The sequence below is a fragment of the Pantherophis guttatus genome, chromosome 15, assembly GCF_059756535.1.
Source record: "Pantherophis guttatus breed Tessera chromosome 15, ASM5975653v1, whole genome shotgun sequence".
Lineage (NCBI taxonomy): Eukaryota > Metazoa > Chordata > Lepidosauria > Squamata > Colubridae > Pantherophis > Pantherophis guttatus.
The window spans coordinates 8,319,431-8,337,500 of NC_142077.1; the positions used below are offsets into that span (position 1 = coordinate 8,319,431).

General features: G+C 47.8%; 1 protein-coding gene across 3 annotated transcripts in view; it reads left to right on the forward strand.

The window, feature by feature from the left end:
- MTOR (mechanistic target of rapamycin kinase) overlaps window positions 1–18,070 on the forward strand; it is an 88,401-nt gene that overhangs the window by 67,600 nt on the left and 2,731 nt on the right. For all 3 annotated transcript variants that reach the window (XM_060682799.2, XM_060682801.2, XM_060682800.2), the window contains 14 exons: window positions 364–546; window positions 1,202–1,336; window positions 1,447–1,621; window positions 3,355–3,490; window positions 6,834–6,981; window positions 8,529–8,651; window positions 8,910–8,992; window positions 9,877–9,949; window positions 10,750–10,824; window positions 12,484–12,619; window positions 14,304–14,369; window positions 15,438–15,518; window positions 16,850–16,930; window positions 17,852–17,957. In XM_060682799.2, coding sequence (XP_060538782.2) covers window positions 364–546; window positions 1,202–1,336; window positions 1,447–1,621; window positions 3,355–3,490; window positions 6,834–6,981; window positions 8,529–8,651; window positions 8,910–8,992; window positions 9,877–9,949; window positions 10,750–10,824; window positions 12,484–12,619; window positions 14,304–14,369; window positions 15,438–15,518; window positions 16,850–16,930; window positions 17,852–17,957 — 1,601 coding nt within the window. The remainder of the gene's footprint in view (window positions 1–363; window positions 547–1,201; window positions 1,337–1,446; window positions 1,622–3,354; window positions 3,491–6,833; window positions 6,982–8,528; window positions 8,652–8,909; window positions 8,993–9,876; window positions 9,950–10,749; window positions 10,825–12,483; window positions 12,620–14,303; window positions 14,370–15,437; window positions 15,519–16,849; window positions 16,931–17,851; window positions 17,958–18,070) is intronic.

The following is an 18,070-nucleotide window of genomic DNA, read 5'->3' on the forward strand; positions in this document are numbered from 1 at the left end:
TCCCAAAATCTGGGGAAACTGCCAATCTGTTGAAGCTCCCTGGCCTCCATGTACACTCTCTGCTGTTGTTAAGAGAAGAAATGGGAAAGGGAGCTTGCTAAAGGCGACAAAGGATCCCTTTTGTTACAGATGCTGGAATTGTGTAAGAAGCAGCTTGATGCATCCCTTGAGAACAATTGTGTGACTCCCTCTAGCAGTCAGTCTGGGTTAGATCTCTGATGTTGTGGCTATAGCTGCTTCCGAACATAGGGATGCTTCAGTGAAGAGACTGAGACTCCCACACAGTTGAATGCCAGCACACACCCCTCCCTCTCCCTTTGCCCTTTAATCTCTCCCGGGGGCCTTCCTCTTCTCTGCCACCAGGTGAGCGAGGAGCTGATCCGCGTGGCCATCCTGTGGCACGAGATGTGGCACGAAGGGCTGGAGGAAGCGTCTCGCCTCTATTTCGGGGAGAGGAACGTGAAGGGGATGTTCGAAGTGCTCGAGCCGCTGCATGCCATGATGGAGCGTGGGCCTCAGACTCTCAAGGAAACCTCCTTCAATCAGGTAGCAATGAAAGAGAGAAAGAAATCATGTTCCAAGGCTGCCCATAAAAAAAGAAACCCCAAGAATTTGAGCTAGATATAGGAATACTAAGGGACGCGGTAGCTCAGTGTCTTAGCCACGATCGAAAGGTCGGCAGTTCAGCAGTTCGAATCCCTAGTGCCACGTAACGGGGTGAGCTCCCGTTGCTTGTCCCAGCTGCCAACCTAGCAGTTCGAAAGCACGTAAAAAATGCAAGTAGAAAAATAGGGACCATCATTGCTGGGAAGGTAACAGCGTTACCATGCCAGCCACATGACTACGGAGATGTCTTCTGACAGCGCTGGCTCTTTGCTTTGAAACAGAGATGAGCACCGCCCCCTAGAGTCAGGAACGACTAGCACGTATGTGCGAGGGGAACCTTTACATTTACCTTATAGGAATACTGGCCTAAAGGAACAGCCTCCATCTGGCATAATGAATTACGAGATGCCACATCATGGGCCTCACCCAGAAGCCACAAGCAATATCTCTGGTTGACGATCAGGAACGAGAAAAGTCCAAATTATTGCTGTTTAAATTGATTTTCCAAAGGGGAAAGCATTTGCAGGTGGCTGATCCACACAATCTACCTTTGATCTGCCCATAAACCCAGAGCAACTCTTTTCCTTTCCCGCAGGCTTACGGCAGAGATCTGATGGAGGCCCAGGAATGGTGCCGGAAATATATGAAATCAGGAAACGTCAAGGATCTCACCCAGGCTTGGGATCTGTATTACCACGTCTTCCGGCGCATCTCCAAGCAGCTGCCTCAGGTTTGGGGAGGGAGGATCCTCGTTCCCTGTGGGGATTTTTGTTCCCATCTGTCCTTCAGAATGTGTCCTAAACTGCTTCGTTTGCTTGCTTCCCCTCTTGCCAACAACAGCTGACTTCTTTGGAGCTCCAGTACGTTTCCCCCAAACTCCTGATGTGCCGTGATTTGGAGCTGGCTGTCCCGGGGACGTACGATCCGAATCAGCAGATCATCCGCATTCAGTCCATCGCGCCCTCCCTGCAAGTCATCACCTCCAAACAGAGGCCGAGGAAGTTGACCTTAATGGGTGAGAAATTGGCTCTGGACAAGCAAAGAAGCTTTTTGGGGCTTCTTGGAGGCCTCCGACTTTGCTTGGCTTCTCTTGGTTGCCCGATTCCAGATGTATCAATTACCGGGTTCTCTCGTGCAGAACGGCATCCAATTAAAAAGACATCGCGTTCGGAAGAGGCAAGCCGATGCAATGATTCCTTGGGCAGCCATATCCCATTCATGTACCTCTCAGGATGCAGAACAAATCAATTTCTCGTAGCTATCCAGTTCACGAGGCAGATCCTTTAAGGAGGCCAATCAGTCCAGCAATGAAATGCATCCTGGCTAAGAAAGGAGAAGTGTTAAATTAATGGGTGTAGTGACAATTGAAGAAGCTCGGGAAGGATCAGCGAATGTTTGGCCTACGGGATTTTGTTTTATTCTAGTATATTTTGCTTTAACAAGGGCAGTGCATGCTTATTATTTGACTGTATTTGACTGTAGGAACTTAACCAATGGCAAGAGCACTTAGACTTAACTGTATTTTTCTGAGTATAAGGCACATCCCCCCCCCAAAGAGGCTGAAAATTTGGGTGCATTTTATACTCTGAATGTAGCTTTTTTGAAGCTTTTTTCCAGCCCTAATGAAGCACTAGCAAGTGAAGCGATCTTCCGTGCTTTGCCTGCTCCCTCCGACTCTCAGCTGTGCTTTAGAAGCTTTTTTCAGCCCTAACAAGGCACTAGTGAGTGAAGCGATCTCTGTGCTTTGCCTGCTCCCTCCGACTCTCAGCTGTGCTTTAGAAGCTTTTTTCAGCCCTAACAAGGCACTAGTGAGTGAAGCGATCTCTGTGCTTTGCCTGCTCCCTCCGACTCTCAGCTGTGCTTTAGAAGCTTTTTTCAGCCCTAACAAGGCACTAGTGAGTGAAGCGATCTCTGTGCTTTGCCTGCTCCCTCCGACTCTCAGCTGTGCTTTAGAAGCTTTTTTCAGCCCTAACAAGGCACTAGTGAGTGAAGCGATCTCTGTGCTTTGCCTGCTCCCTCCGACTCTCAGCTGTGCTTTAGAAGCTTTTTTCAGCCGTAACAAGGCACTAGTGAGTGAAGCGATCTCTGTGCTTTGCCTGCTCCCTCCGACTCTCAGCTGTGCTTTAGAAGCTTTTTTTCAGCCGTAACGAGGCGCTAGCGAGTAAAGTGATCTTCTGTGCTTTGCCTGCTTTTCTCATTGCTTCTCTCCAAAGATCAGTTGTGCTTTAGAAGCTGTTTTTTATCCCCAAGCGGGATAAAAAGCGCATGCGCGTGCTCAAAACCAGCAAACTAATGTGCTGAAGCTGACCAGACTAAGGATGCTAGCCAGATGAATACCTGGTAGGCAGATCCCCCCCCCTATTTTCCTCCCCAAAAACTAAGCTGCGTCTTATACTCTGGTGCATCTTATACTCCGAAAAATACAGTATATACCATTTCATAGTGCTTTACAGCCCTCTCTAAATGGTTCACAGTGTCAGCCTATTGCCCCCAACAATCTGGGTCTTCATTTTACTGACCTTGGAAGGATGAAAGTTTGAGTCAACCTTGAGCCGGTGAGACTTGAACTGCTGGCAGCCGGCAGTCAGCAGAGGTAGCCTGCAGTACTGCATTCTAACCACTGCATTCTAACCACTGCGCCACTAAAGCAACATAATACTACACCTTCTGATTTGCCTCAGATTACAAGTCCTTTCTTGGCATCACCAGTTTCACACACCTCAAGAGGTCTTTTCCTCTCTTTTACAGGAAGCAACGGACACGAGTTTGTGTTTCTTCTGAAAGGACACGAGGATCTTCGCCAGGACGAAAGAGTAATGCAGCTCTTCGGCCTTGTGAACACTCTCCTCGCCAACGATCCCACGTCCCTCCGTAAAAACCTCAGGTGCCTCCTCCGCCTTCATCCCAGCCAGCATAAATGTCTTGTTAGAAAGGATGGGTGGCAAGGTCTCCTTCGGCACACAAGGGAGAAACTACAAATGCATCAGTTTGGTGGAACGATACAGTGGAATATAGAAGCAGAATATGGAGGTGTTGTAAGAGAGAGAAGAGGCCTTTGGTGGAGTTGCCATAACTTTACTAGATGCTTTTTTGAATGCTGCAATAGTTAGTACTGTGTTTCCCCGAAAATAAGACCCTGTTTTATATTTTTTTGAACCCTGAAATTATTATTATTATTATTATTAATTTAATTTGTATACCGCCCTTCTCCCAGAAGGGACTCAGGGCGGTGAACAGCCAAAATTAAAAAACATACAAATGCAAAAGTTAAGATAATTAAAAGAATTAAATCATTGGCTACCCAAATTTAAAACCCCAAATCCATAAAATTTAAAATCCCAATTAAAAACCATTTAGGCTAGGCCGGCTTGATGAAATAAAAACGTCTTCAGGGCTTTACGGAAGGTCCGGAGGTCCGGGATCAATCGTATTCCAGGAGGCAGCTCATTCCACAGGGCGGGTGCCCCCACAGAGAAGGCTCTTCCCCTGGGGGCCGCCAGCCGACATTGCCTGACCGACGGCACCCCGAGGAGGCCCTCTCTGTGAGAGCGTATTGGCCGGTGGGAGGTTATCGGTAGCAGCAGGCGGTCTCGCAAATACCCTGGCCCTAAGCCATGGAGCGCTTTAAAGATGAGAACCAACACCTTAAAGCGCACCCGGAAGACCACCGGGAGCCAATGCAGCTCGCGCAGGAGAGGTGTTACGTGGGAGCGCCACGTCGCTCCCATAATCACCCGCGCGGCCGCATTCTGCACCAGCTAGAGCCTCCGGGTGCTCCTCAGGGGGAGCCCCATGTAGAGAGCGTTACAGTAGTCCAGGCGTGACGTAACCAAGGCATGAGTGACTGTGCACAAGGAGTCCCGATCCAGAAAGGGGCGCAACTGGCGTATCAGGCGAACCTGATAAAAAGCCCCCCTGGCCACGGCCGTCATATGCTCTTCTAAAGACAGCCGTGTGTCCAGGAGGACGCCCAAGTTGCGAGCCCCCTCTGTGGGGGTCAGTGACTCGCCCCCAATAGCCAGCGATGGCACCAGCTGGCTATACCGGGACGCCGGCATCCACAGCCACTCGGTCTTGGAAGGGTTGAGCCGAAGCCTGTTCCTCCCCATCCAGACCCGCACGGCCTCCAGACACTGGGACATCACTTCGAGGGCATCATTGGGGTGGTCTGGGGTGGAAATGTACAGCTGAGTATCATCAGCGTACAGATGGCATCGCACCCCAAAACCACGGATGATCTCACCCAGCGGCTTCACATAAATGTTGAACAGGAGCGGTGAGAGGACCGACCCTTGCGGCACCCCGCAAGCAAGGCGCTTCGAGGTCAACCTCTGCCCCCCTGCCAACACAGACTGCGACCGGTCAGAGAGATAGGAGGAGAACCACCGCAACACGGTGCCTCCCACCCCCAGTCCCTCCAGCCGGCGCAGCATGATACCATGGTCGATGGTATCAAAAGCCGCTGAGAGGTCTAACAGGACCAGAACAGAGGAACAACCCCTGTCCCGAGCCCTCCAGAGATCATCCACCAATGCGACCAATGCCGTCTCCGTGCTGTACCCAGGCCTGAAGCCGGACTGGCACGGATCTAGATAGACGGTTTCATCCAGGAACTGTGGGAGCTGTTGCGCAACCACACTCTCCACAACCTTCGCAACAAAGCGAAGGTTGGAGACCGGACGATAGTTTGCCAAAACGGCCGGGTCCAGAGAAGGCTTCTTGAGGAGGGGCCTCACCACCGCCTCTTTCAAGGCGGGAGGCAAGAAACCCTCTCTCAGAGAAGCATTTATGATCCTCTGGAGCCAGCCTCGTGTTACCTCCCGGGTGGCCAGTACCAGCCAGGAGGGGCACGGGTCCAATAAACGTGGTTGCGTTTAATCTCCCCAGGATCCTGTCCACGTCCTCAGGAGTCACAGGGTCGAACTCATCCCAGGTAACATTCTCAAGACCAGCCTCAGTCACCCCGCCGGGATCTACCCAGTCAGAGTCCAAGCCTTCCCGAATCTGAGCGATTTTATCGTGCAGATACTGTGCAAAATCCTCAGCCTGCCCTTGCAAGGGGTCCTCCCGTGCTCCCTGATGTAGGAGGGAGCGGGTCACCCTAAACAAGGCGGCTGGGCGGTTATCTGCCGATGCAATAAGAGCGGAAAAGTGGTTACGCTTTGCCGCTTTTATCGCCACTAGATAGGTCTTAATATGAGACCTAACTAGTGTTCGGTCGGATTCGGAGCGACTCGCCCTCCAACCACTCTCTAGGCGTCTTTTCCGGCGCTTCATCTATAAGTTCTTGGCCTTATTGCCATGTGCTCAAAAGCCCGATTGGGCTTATTATCAGGGATGTCTTATTTGGGGGGAAACAGGGTAATCCCATTTTAAGAAATGGGAGGAAGTAGCATGAAGTTGCCAATGCCAGCAGGTGTTTTGACCTAGGCTTCCCAAAAGCACGAAGCAGACTCCTTGTCCCAACAAAAACCCTTTTTATTAAACTAATGTGAATTCCTCTCATTCACATCCAGCAAAGTCCTGGCAAACAGTCTTGCCAGGATGAATTTACAACCACAGACCTTATCAGGCTTGGAGAGCTGCCAGGCCGATATCTTCCAAACGCAATGCTGTACAAGAAAATACTTGGCAAGGAGTCTCTGAGAGTCACGAACAGAATTTCACACTAATGATTTGAATTAATTGTCTCCTGCAAACTCCACTCTCCTTTCACTCCTCTTTATTCCCTATGGGAGGGGCCATTCACCGTCCACCTGTGGCTTTACTCCTGAGTCGACCCTTGTTCTTTAGCTGTTCCCTTCGTCTGGCAGCTCTGTGCATGCACACACTGGGAACAGGCTCCAGCTGTTCTTCTGCCCCACTGATGTCTAACTCCGAAGGCAGCTGATAACTGTCAGACGGCCCTGGCCCCCTCTCTGCCTCCGACGCAGAGCCCTCATCAGAGCCTTCCCCAGACTCCAGGACTGGCCCATGTTCCTCCCCAACCTCCTCACTGTCCAAGTCTGCCACCAGCTCTGCTGCTGGCGGGCCATAACAGTAGGGTCTTTGTGTGACGCCCAATTCGGCCATGATTACAGGCTGCTCCAGCTAAGCTAACAGATTGTGCAAATTCATTAGGACGGCGTGTACTGCCTGCAAGCACATTTTTAAAATCCCATTTGTCCGTGAGCACAAATCCCAGCCTTTTCAACACGTATTCCTCCTCCTCCTTTCTCCTCCTCTAGCATCCAGCGCTACGCGGTGATCCCTCTCTCCACCAACTCCGGGCTTATAGGCTGGGTGCCTCACTGCGACACCCTGCACGCTCTGATTCGAGACTACCGGGAGAAGAAGAAGATTCTGCTCAACATTGAGCATCGCATCATGCTGAGGGTGAGCTCCTGCCCCCTGCTCAATCGTCAGAGTTTTGCAGTTCATGTGTTCTGTCCCTGAGGAAACACGGCTTGGTAGCCATATGCAGTTCTCCCAAAGGTGCTTTTTGAAGACTTTCTGGTTTTTCTTTGAAGGCGTTTCGCTTCTCATCCAAGAAGCTTCTTCAGCTCTTGACTGGATGATGGGGAATAATGGAAGGATTTATATTCCTTGTAGGCAGCTGGTCATTTGCATCCTTTTTAAGAGAGTTGTTGAGGCCACTTGGACACACTTTATCTGTGTCCTTTGGGTCACTAGAGTAGTACAAATGGGTGTGGAGTCTTCTTGGAACTGCTGAAAGGACCGTGTTGTAGACTGGAGATAGAGGATGTTGTATCCTCCCCCCTCTGTTGAGAGAGGGCTGTTCTTTCAAACCAATCTCTATCCAAAATGTGGACTTTTCAGTCTTCAAAAGAGTGGCTTTTGTCTTTTAAATGAAGATGGACTGCTGAATCCTTCCATTCCCCACCAACCAGTCAGAACTGAAGAAGCTTCTTGGATGAGAAGCGAAGCATCTTCAAAGAAAAAAAAAACCTGAATATGCCACCTGAAAAATTGGCAAAAACGTTTAAAGATAAATCAGCTAAGTGTTGGAAATGTCATCAGATACCAGGATCTTATTATCATATGTGGTGGGCATGGCCAGAAGCGAGAAATTATTGGATCAAAATTAAAACATGGTTAGAAGAAATACTACAACAACATATAGATTTAAAACCAGAGCTGTTCCTACTGGGTATCCTACCAGAGAAAATTAGTAAGGAAAATATATATTTGATTACACATGTAATAACTGCAGCGAGGATTTATTTATTTATTTATTTATTTTTATATGCCGCCCTTCTCCAGAGACTCAGGGCGGCTTACAATGTGCTATTTGCACAAAGATGGAGAGCAGAGAAAATCCCTACAGAGGGAGAAGTAATTCAGAAAATATTGGATTGTGCAGAAATGAATAGATTGACTTTACAAATGAAAGAAAGAGAGGAATCGGAATATTATAAGATATGGGGGCAATTTTATTATTGGCTAGAGAAGAGATTTATATATAGGGAAATGTTGCAAGAAGATGAGCGAAGAGAAGATAGATAAATGGATTAATAGGAAAACAAGAAATGTGGGAGCAATGTTACAATAAATGTAATGAAAATATCGAGATAAGATAAATATTGGAGGAGTAAGAAAAAGACACAAAAGATGCACCCAGATGATTCACTGAATGGTTGATTATGTATTGTATGTTTGTTTATCTATAAAATAAAATAAAAACTTTTATAAAAAAAAAAAAAGAAAAAACCAGAAAGCACAGTTGCCTCTTGAAAAAACCTGAATGACCGAGAATCTCCATAGACATAATGCCGTTCATTCTGCTCTCTGGAGCAGCGGCCACACTCAGTGCTCAGAATAGTTCCTGTGTTTCTTTCCTACCTGTTTGAATTTTTTTTTCTCCTCCCTGAAAAAAAAAAACATCAACGGCTAATGGATGTCATTAATCTAATTATTCTTAGATGGCTCCTGATTACGATCATCTCACCCTAATGCAAAAGGTGGAAGTGTTTGAACACGCGGTCAACAATACAGCCGGTGATGACTTGGCCAAGCTTCTGTGGCTGAAGAGTCCCAGCTCAGAGGTACAGTTGAGGCCCGTTCCTGGTCCTTCTTACAAACCCTGAAAATGCTTCTTAGTCTACCAGTCAAGTATAGAACAAAAACGTGGATAAATTATCACACGGATAAAACGACCCACTCGGTGGTTACTTCCCATTTTCAAATATCTTGTGTTAAGAGCGGAAGGAGCTGCTGTTCCACGTTCTTTTCTAAAAGAACAAAGAAAATACGTCCCAATTGGGCATAAATCACCCACTTTTGGATTTCCTCTTTCTCCGTAGGTGTGGTTTGACCGAAGAACGAATTACACTCGTTCGTTAGCTGTGATGTCGATGGTGGGCTACATTTTAGGTCTTGGCGACAGGCAAGTGAAACTAAACCTATTTCCCTAAAAAAAAAAAAAGTAACAGAATTGGAAGGGACCTTGGAGGTCATGTAGTCCAACCCCCTGCTCACACAGGAGACCTGTGCTAGGGATTCGAACCGCCAAACTGCCGACTGTTCTTTTTTTTTTTCTTCAATTTAAAAACAAACTTTATTGAATTTAAAAATATTAACAAACAAAAACGAAAAGAGAGAATATACAAATTTTCTCTCTCTTAAAATTTACATTTACAATCCCTGCTCTGTTCACAGACATCAGATGATAATAAAGCATAATTAATAAGAGAGATGCAAGCCAATTTGCTGAATTGTAATGCAGTGCCCATAGGGACGCGGTGGCTCAGTGGCTAAGACGCCGTGCTTGTCAATTGAAAGGTCGGCAGTTCGGCGGTTCGAATCCCTAGCGCCGTGTAACGGGGTGAGCTCCCAGCTTCTGCCAACCTAGCAGTTCGAAAGCACGTAAAAAAAAATGCAAGTAGAAAAAATAGGGACCACCTTTGGTGGGAAGGTCACAGCGTTCCGTGCGCCTTTGGCGTTGAGTCACGCCGGCCACATGACCACGGAGACGTCTTCGGACAGCGCTGGCTCTTCGGCTTTGAAGCAGAGATGAGCACCACTCCCTAGAGTCAGGAACGACTATCACATATGTGCGAGGGGAACCTTTACCTTTACCTTTATGCAGTGCCCATAGATAAATATGAACTAAAGTTTGGAAAGAAAAGGGAATCAAAGAAATGAGCCGAGCAGAATTATGCTTTATTTAATAGTTTTGGGGGCAGGGGGCGAGGAGGGTTAAGTATAGGATGCGACATCCTGAGTTCCTGCCACCAATTGTCCAGTAAATAGTGTTGTTCCTTCAAACAGACATCCCTCCAACCTTATGCTGGACCGACTGAGTGGCAAAATCCTGCACATCGACTTTGGAGATTGCTTCGAGGTAAGGTGGTGGGATTTGCTTTTTAGAAAATGAAGCACTCAGTTAAGATAAAGACAAAGAAAAAAAAAAATCACTCCTTATTTCATATCCACTCGGGGCCGCAGCAACAAGACACACAGAGAGAGACCTGATCGCTCTCTTTTAGCGTTAACTTAAATGTGGGTCCTTCAGGGTTTTCTGCTTTGGGAAAGTAGGACCTGAACCCAAAGAGGAATGAAGATCAGGAAAGGCATTGAATAGGAGATTAGGCAGAACAGAACAGAATAACAGAGTGGGAAGGGACCTTGGAGGTCTTCTAGTCCAACCCCCTGCTCAGGCAGGAAACCCTACACCACTTCAGACAAATGGTTATCCAACCTCTTCTTAAAAACTTCCAGTGTTGGAGCATTCACAACTTCTGGAGGCAAGTTGTTCCTTCCATGGATTAATTGTTCTCACTGTCAGGAAATTTCTCCTTAGTTCTAAGTTGCTTCTCTCCTTGAATAGTTTCCACCCATTGCTTCTTGTCTGGTGTTTTGGAGAATAGTTTGACTCCTTCTTCTTTGTGGCAGCCCCTGAGATATTGGAATGCTGCTATCATGTCACCCGTAGTCCTTCTTTTCATTAAACTAGACATACCCATTTCCAGCAACCGTTCTGCTGTCCTTTTGCTCCCCACTACCATGGTCCTGAAATCAGTTTGGGCAACTTAAATTAAAAACTCAGGAACCCGAACCACAATCCTTCCATGCTTTGATACCTTTCAGCACTCACCTTTCCCTACTTTGAAGCCTCTCTTCATTTGTTTGCCTGGGTTTTAGGTGGCGATGACCCGAGAGAAATTCCCTGAGAAGATCCCTTTCAGGCTAACCCGGATGTTGACCAACGCCATGGAGGTAAGCCAGATCCTACAACAGGGGTGTCAAACTCAAAGCCCGGGAGCCGAATCTAGCCTGCAGGGTGCTTAGATCTGGCCCACGGTGCCTCTACCAGCGAAAAACGGCTCTCCCGACCTCCGTTTTTGTTGGCAGAGGGTTGCAGGAGGACATTGCAGCCGAAAACGGAGCTCAGGAGCCCGTTTTCGCTGGCAGAGTGCTTGGGCCACCACAGGCACCCCGACACGAATGAGGTTGAGCTGGCCACACCCACCCTGCCCCCCTGAGGTCAAACCAGTGGTGGGTTGCTACCAGTTCGCCCCCGGTTCGGACGAGCCAGTAGAGGCGGTGGCAGGAAGCTCTGCCCACCCGCCCGGATGTCTCTGCATATGCGCAGAAGCGTCATGCGCACGTGTGAGCACGCACATGCCCGCAAGCGAACCAGTATCGACCAAAATTGAAATCCACTATTGGGTCAAACACAACCCTAATGCTGCCCTCAATGAAATCGAGTTTGACACCCCTGTCCTACATCATTTGAAACTATTTCCTAGGACCAGAACCAGGTGCTATTTTGCCTCCTCCCCCCGCCCCCTCACTTCTTATCCTTCCCTTCCTTGGCTGCTGCTCCCTGTGAACTGACCCAGCATTTCAGAAACCATCCTATCCTAAAAATGTTTTTGAAACTGGAGGCTCAAAGTGTGCTCCATCCCCCACTATTTTGATGGGATTGCATTGCTTCCCCCCTCCCCCCCCCACATCATCATAATGTATTCTGGACACTCCCTCCAGGAAGCTGTTGCCTTGGACTTAACACCACCATTATTTCTGGTTAGTAACGGACCAGAAGTCCTATTTACGTATCGGATTGGTATCTCAAGTTTGGCCAGTCAGAAGAGGGGCGTCCCACCTACATCAAACCAGGCCCCGCACAGCTTTTGAAAAGCCCACCAGGATGCCAACAGAGCCTTCCTGGCCTTCCAAACCTTGAATTCTGTCAGATTATTCATGAAATGGCAGAGACATGGTAACAAGGTCAGCCAAGGAATAGGCATAGCAACTAAATCAGCCAATTGGGAGCTGAGATAAACTGGAACCAGGGTGTGTCTTATTCTGCAGCTTCTGAGTCTAGGCAGAGAAACGAAATCGAAACCAGAGTGTGAACTTGTCTGCTCTGCTGAAATGAAACTAACTGTTCTCTTCTGCCTTGTGTTCTGCCTGTAACTTCTACCACGTTGAAGAATCAACTATTGGTATTGTAAATACCTCATCTGTTGTTATGTATATAAAGAAATTATTGAATTCAGCCGAATCAGTGATCTGTGTGTGCTTCTGGATTTGATTTTTGCAAGAAATTCTGATAAATTCTATGTCTTGGAGGTTTTGTGAGTCAGACCCCTTTGCTGACTCTTCCCACCCGCCCCACTTTTCCCAAAGGTGTTTTTTCAAGAGGCAGCTGGACTTTCTGGCTTTTCTTTGAAGACGTTTCGCTTCTCACCTAAGAAGCTTCTTCTGCTCCATTTCTTGGATGAGAAACGAAAAATCTTCAAAGAAAAAAACCAGAAAGTCCAGTTGCCTCTTGAAAAAAAGCACCTTTGGGACAACCAGTCCCTGGATGACTTGAGAATCTCCACTGACATTTCCCCCCGCCCCCCCTTTTTTTCCCCTTTCCCCACCTAGGTCACTGGCTTAGATGGAAACTACCGGATCACCTGCCACACCGTGATGGAAGTCTTACGAGAGCACAAAGACAGCGTCATGGCCGTATTGGAAGCCTTCGTATACGACCCCTTGCTCAACTGGAGGCTGATGGACAGTAGGTTGGCCGGAAATGAAAAGATTGTGGCTGGAGGACCCAGCACACCTGAACCGCTTCTCTCTCCCAGGCAGTAGCCCCCAAATCAGCCTAGAACCATGATGGCGAACCAATGGCACGTGTGTCAGAGGTGGCACGCAGATCCTACTCTGTGGGTATGCGTGCCGTCACCAGCTGCTCTTTTGGTTTCCAGGGTGCACATGCATGCCAGCCAGCTGGTCTTCGTGGGCGCCAGAGTGCCGGAAAACATTCAAAACTGGCCCAAAAGCCACTTTTGGGGCAGTTTTTCAGGCCGAAAAACGGCCTGGAAACAGCCAAAAAACAGGCATGTGCACGCCAGCCAGCTGGTTTTTGGGTTTCCGGTGATCCGGCGCGCACGACGACCAGCTGGCCAGCGCGCATTCTCGCGCGAGAAACCCAAAGATGAGGTGGCTGATGCACATACGCGCACTGGTCAGCTCATCTTTGGGTTTCCGGTGCTCCAGTGCGCGCACATGCACACACATGCACACATGTTCCAGTTTGGGCACTTGGTGCCGAAAAGGTTCGCCATCCCTGGCCTAGAATACAGATTAGTCTAAAAATCAAGAGTCTTGACTGCAAGTTACCTGACTCACCCATTTTTTAAAAAAAGCATATGTTTTTGTGAGTTGTAGCTTACTTTGTCAGGTGCCCGTCTGAGCCGTATCTTAGGGAAGCTTCTGCTTTCTAATCAATTCTGTTCTTTGGAAAAGAGGGTTACCCGATCCCTGGTTTTGGCTAGCATAGAACTAACACAGCCCTCCTCTTTAACAATGCCTAATTTAGGTTGTTGTTTAATGACAGGTAGTCCTCAACGTATGCCCACAATTGAGCCCAAAGTTGATGTCGCTAGGTGAGAAATTTGCTAAGTGAGTTTGGCCCCATTTTACAACCTTTCTTGCTACAAGTTGTTAAGTGAATCATGGCAGTTGTCAAAATTAGTCGCACGGTGGTTCAGGGAATCCGGCTTCCCCCATTGACTTTGCTTGTCTGACGGTCGTAAAAGGGCATCACACGACCCCGGGACACTGCAACCGTCATAAATGCGAGTCAGTTGTCAAGCATCCGAATGTGAATCAGGTGACCATAAGGTCACAAGTGTGAAAAATGGTCCTAAGTCACTGTTTTCAGTGTCGTTGTAACTCTGAATGGTCACGAACTGGACTGTTATAAATCGAGGACTACCTGTACGTGGGGTGTTTAGGTAAAAGAAACAAAAGCTTCTTAGGATTTACATAAGTGCTCCACTTCAGAACTACCGTGTTTCCCCAAAAATAAGAGCTCCCCTGAAAGTAAACCCTCCCCGAAAGTAAACCCTTCCCTGAAAATAAACCCTCCCCGAAAATAAACCCTGAAAATATTTAACTTCATGCATGTCCCCACCATTTCCTCTGGTTAGGATTAGGGAGACAGAGCTGGAAATCAGGTAAGACGGCAAGAGGAGTTCCGTCTTGCTCCACACGCCCCAAAATAATAAGACCTCCCCGAAAATAAGGCCAAGCGCTTATTTCGGGGGTTCAAAAAATATAAGACAAGGTCTTATTTTCTGGGAAACATAGTAGTTGAGTCTTACAATAAGAGATGTTGTTTTTCCATGCTCCTGTCATGGGGGGCGTGGGGTAAGGAAACCTGGAATGACCCCAGTTTCTTTCTTTCTTTGCAGCAAACACCAAAGGTAATAAGCGCTCTCGGACCCGGACAGATTCGTACTCTGCTGGCCAGTCAGTCGGTGAGCAGGGACCATCGTGTCCTCTGTTTTTCTCTACGTTGTGTTGAATGGGCACAATATTTGAGTTACCTCTCCTTTCTCTGATTTGGATTAAGCTGCAGCAAGAGGGAAGCACAAACGAACAAACGAGCCAATATTTCTTTGCAAAGCTCTTCTTTTGACCCCTTGACCTTTTCCTCTCCGTTGGAAGGGGAAGGGAAGGCAGACCCTTGGAGCCCCATGGAGGCTTTTTCAGGGGGTTAGACCACATCTCATTATTCCCCCTAGTAAAAGTAAAGGTTCCCCTCACACATATGTGCTAGTCGTTCCCGAATCTAGGGGGCGGTGCTCATCTCTGTTTCAAAGCCAAAGAGCCAGCGCTGTCCGAAGACATCTCCGTGGTCATGTGGCCGGCATGACTCAACGCCAAAGGCGCACGGAACGCTCTTACCTTCCCACCAAAGGTGGTCCCTATTTTTCCTACTTGCATTTTTTACGCGCTTTCGAACTGCTAGGTTGGCAGAAGCCGGGACAAGTCACGGGAGCTCACCCCGTTATGTGGGGCTCGGGATTCGAACCGCTGAACTGCCGACCTTTCGATCGACAATCTCAGCATCTTAGCCACTGAACCACCACGTCCCCCTAAATACCCTAAATTCCCCCTGTCTTTTATCATCTTGGAACACAGTGACTAATACCCTGTTTCCCCGAAAATAAGACATCCCCTGATAATAAGCCCAATCGGTCTTTTGAGCACATGCGCTAAAATAAGCCTCCCCCCCCGAAAATAAGCCCTCCCTGAAAATATTTAAACGTAGAGCTGGAAATCAGGTAAGACGGCAAGAGGGGCCCCATCTTGCTCCACGCGCCCCAAAATAATAAGACCTCCCCAAAAATAAGGCCAAGCACTTATTTCAGGCTCCAAAAAAAATATAAGATAGGATCTTATTTTGGGGAAAACATGGTACTTAAATTCTCTCTCTCTCTCTCTCTCCCAAGCAGCCTATATCTCTTTGCCTGCTTGAATCCAGGAGAAAGTCAGGAGCAGAATATTTTGTCTTAATCTAACCGCTTTCCTCCTTTTTAAAGAAATGTTGGACAGCGTGGAACTGGGCGAAACGGCCCACAAGAAAGCTGGAACAACAGTGCCTGAATCTATCCATTCCTTCAGTAAGTCAGAGGGCCTATTGTTTTCCTCTTCGGGCTCCAGACATTTTTTTTTTTTACAGCTTGATGTCTCTAAAATGACTGTTCTGCTTCAAAATGTACAACACAAAACTTTTAATAATAAGATGAGTGATCACATTCATAAGCGGTTCAGTTACTCCTTTATAAAGTTGTTCTCCATGAAGGACCTTCACAACGTTTCATGGTGGCAGGTTCCTCATTCCATCTTTGCATATAAAAGTATCTTATTCTGTCCTCAATTTACCGTTGCAGTTCCTGTGAGGTAAACTGAAGTTGTGAGAAGAAACAATGTTGTTGTGGTCACAATCACAAAACCCCCTCCCCATCCCCTTTGGCCTACAATTCAAAAGCCTCAAGGACCCCCAATCTTGTCTTTCAAAGAAAATTCTCTGGTTCCTTTTTGCTTTGTTAATATACAAGGTTGGGGTGTTCAGAACTAGACGGAGGAGCCTGTAATGGATAGGATCATTTCCAGAGGTGGTATTCAGCCGGTTCGGGCAAATTGGTAGCAGAGATCATGGTTGGGCCTTCCCACCCGCCCCGGTTCTATGCCGTCCTATTTAGGCACGGTTTTGAGGCCGGACACATGCGCAGAAGACGTGCGCGCCTGCAAAGCACATGCGTGGAACACGGCGCAGGCGCAGAAGGTGTGGGCGCCCGGTGAACCAGTAGCAACAAAATGTGAAACCCACCACTGATCATTTCCCCCTTTAATCAGAATCCAGAAAACTGACCTTTAAGGAGTCTAGTCAGGATGCAATTAAGTACCGTATTTTTCAGAGTATAAGACACACCTTTCCCCCCCAAAAAAGAGGGTGAAAATCTGGGTGTGTCTTATACTCCAAATGTAGCCCCGCCCAGCTTCTCAAAGGGAGGTTTCGGAGGGCTGGAAAAAAGCATCAGAAACGAAGCTTCAGAAACGAAGCCTCCAAACGGAGCTTCAGAAAAGAAGCCTCCAAATGAAGCTTCAGAAAAAAAGCCTCCAAACAGAGCTTCAGAGGCTTTTTTTCTGAAGTTGTTTTGGAGGCTTTCAGAGGCAGAAAAGAAAGTTTTTTCTGAAACAGTGTTTCAGAAATTTCAGTGGCAGAAAAAAAAGCATGGCACAGAGCTCACAACCAAGGAACCTGTTGCTAAAATTCATCTCTGGGAACAGCTGATTGGGGATATTCCGGGAGCCCGATCTACCCGCCAATCAGCTTTTTTCTTATTTTCCTCCTCAAAAACTAATATACTCCGAAAAATACGGTAACTACAGATGGATTGCTCAGAATCTTCAAATTTAACTATGGCTCACCTTTTTTCTTTCTTTATAGTTGGGGATGGCCTTGTGAAACCAGAAGCCCTAAATAAGAAAGCTATTCAGATTATCAACAGAGTCCGGGATAAACTCACAGGTGAGTAACCAACCTGTGTGCATCGGCTTGTATACAGGACCCTCCCTGTCACAAAGAATTTGAAATCTTTAGCTATCGTCCAGGGGGATAATAGTGAAAAGTGGAGCAGAGTGTTGTGACCTAGGTGTTCCCAAACCACGAAGCAGACTCCTTATCCCGACAAAAATCCCTTTTTATTAAGTTACTGTGAATTCCTCTCATTCGCACTCAGCAAAGTCTTTCAAGGGAGAATTCACAAGTCACAGACCTTATCTGGCTTGGAGAGCTGCCAGGCTGATATCTTCAAAACTTGGCCAGGAGTCTCGGAGAGTCACAAACCAATTAGGCGAATGAATTGTCTCCTGCAAACTCCACTCCCCTTTCGCTCCTCTTTTATTCCCTCCGGGAGGAGCCATTCATCGTCCACCTGTGGCTTTACTCCTGAGTCGACCCTTGTTCTTTAGCTGTTCCCTTCCTCTGGCAACTCTGCGCATGCGCACACTGGGAACAGGCTCCAGCTGTTCCTCTGCCTCACTGATGCCCGACTCCGAAGGCAGCTGACAACTATCAGACGGCCCTGGCCCTCTCTCTGCCTCCGACGCAGAGCCTCATCAGAGCCTTCCCCAGACTCCAGGACTGGCCCACGTTCCTCCCCAACCTCCTCACTGTCTGAGTCTGCTGCCAGCTCTGCTGAGAGAAGGCAGAAATAGCTGCACTTAGATGATGTAAAGATCAGAAGAGAAAATGAGGGAGCCAGTCAAGACTTGATGGCAAAAGTTGAATTCTAAGCCCTCACATCCAGCAAGTGTGAAAAATCCTTCATCCAGAAAATCTTGATGAAATAGTTCTATTGGTTAGTCTTTGTGTTGGTTACAATCCCTGTCTTGCCGAGAAAGCGCCATGTCTTCTAACCTCACCCCCCACTTGTTCTTCCTTGCCAAGGCCGAGATTTCTCCCACGACGAAACCCTGGACGTGGCCACCCAGGTGGAGCTGCTCATTAAGCAGGCCACTTCCCACGAGAACCTTTGCCAGTGCTACATCGGATGGTGAGTGTGTGTGTGTGTGTGTTGGGGGGAAACGGGACTTTTCAGCCCAGCCTGGGAAAGGGCTTTGTGGCTGGCTCACTGAAGAGAACCGAATTGGCCACTGTTACGGATAG